This window comes from Eimeria tenella, genomic scaffold (assembly GCF_000499545.2).
Source record: "Eimeria tenella Houghton genomic scaffold, Eth_scaff2114, whole genome shotgun sequence".
Lineage (NCBI taxonomy): Eukaryota > Apicomplexa > Conoidasida > Eucoccidiorida > Eimeriidae > Eimeria > Eimeria tenella.
The window spans coordinates 1468-2946 of NW_013541962.1; the positions used below are offsets into that span (position 1 = coordinate 1468).

General features: G+C 51.9%; 1 protein-coding gene across 1 annotated transcript in view; it reads right to left on the reverse strand.

The window, feature by feature from the left end:
• Nucleotides 1–1276, reverse strand: part of ETH_00039220 (T-complex protein 1 subunit alpha, related) — a gene marked incomplete at both ends in the record, with an annotated part of 1658 nt that extends 382 nt beyond the window's left edge. The window contains 3 exons of the mRNA XM_013374545.1: nt 124–250; nt 619–783; nt 1145–1276. Coding sequence (XP_013229999.1) covers nt 124–250; nt 619–783; nt 1145–1276 — 424 coding nt within the window. The remainder of the gene's footprint in view (nt 1–123; nt 251–618; nt 784–1144) is intronic.
• Nucleotides 1277–1479: the final 203 nt, after the last annotated feature.

The window sequence follows — 1479 nt, forward strand, 5'->3', positions numbered from 1 at the left end:
TTTCTGCGCAACTGCGTGGATGTAATCAACCAAACCAAACCAAACCAAAACAAAACAAAATAGAACAAACAAAAGAATTAAAATAAACAAAATAGAATAAAATGAAATGAAAATAAAGCAAACCCTGAGCAGCTCTGGAAGCCTTAAGAGCAAAACCATCAACAAGTTCGGAGTCCCTCGCGCTCTTTCCATGAGTCTTCAAAATTGAAATAGAGTCCACGGGGTACTTTGTTTCCCCCTTTTCCGTCACCTGCATGCACAAAACCCCAAATTAGGGTTTAGGGTTTAGGGCTTGGGGGGTAGGGTTTCAGGTTTGGGGTTAGGGTTTACGGCATGGGGGTTTGTGGGCGACTCAGGCGCGGCAGCAGCGAGCCAGCAGCATGCACAACGGGAGTGCTAGACCCCATTTGAGGGTTTAGGGTTTAGGGTTTGAGTTCAGCGTGTAAGGACTAGAGGGCTTAGTTTAGGAATTCGAGGGTTTAGGGTTTGGCAAGGGTTTAGGGTTTGGGAGCCTAAGGGCCGCAAAGGTCCAGAGCCCTCGCAGAGCGGAGCCCAGCGCTCGGAGGGCGCCGGCGTTTGGGGCCGCCGAGGGTTTAGGGTTTAGGGTTTAGGGTTTACGGTTTTGACTGCGTGGACTGCGCGGCAGCAAAGTTGCGGAAAAAAGTTGTTTTCTGCTGCTATGAACTTCGAAGCCAAAGAGGTCTTCGCCACAGAAAGCAAAAAGTCCATTTCGAGTTTCTGCAGCGGCAGACTCAGCCGCGACTTCAAGTACCGCACGGACTCCTGCGCCGCAAACCCTAAACCCTAAACCCTAAACCCTAAACCCTAAACCCTAAACCCTAACCCTAGCGCTAGGCCCTGGGGGCCGTCTGCGCGGGAGCGCGGGCCGCGGGCGCGCGACGGGGCCGAAGCCTCGCGCTCTTCAAGCAGCACGTCTGTGCCACACCCTAAACCCTAAACCCTAAACCCTAAACCCTAAACCCTAGCCACAGCGCAGCTTGTGTGTGCTCTCTGCATCTCGAACTTGCGCCGCTCTGCCCCGCGAAAGCGCGCCCGAGGGCCGACGGTTTAGCGCCTAGGGTTTGGGGCTTGGCGCCTAGGGTTTAGGGTTTAGGGTTTAGGGTTTAGGGTTTAGGGTTTGGACCTTCATGGCGAGTCGGTAGCCGGCGATGACTGCTGTGGGGTGGAGGTCGTCTTTGATGAGCTGTACAGACAGCCGAAGCAGCTCCGCAGCCAGCAGCACCACAGAAGTTGTTCCGTCTCCCACTTCTCTATCCTGAATTAAATAAAGAAATAAATAAATTAATTAATAATAAATAAATAATAAATAAATCAATAAATAGAATTAATTTGATGCATTCAATGGCTGATGGAGGAAAATGAAGCAGGTGCACGCGCCGAAAGAGGAGAAAACCAGCAGCAGCAGCAGCAACTGCAGCAGCAGCAGCAACTGCAGCAGCAGCAACTGCAGCAGCAGCA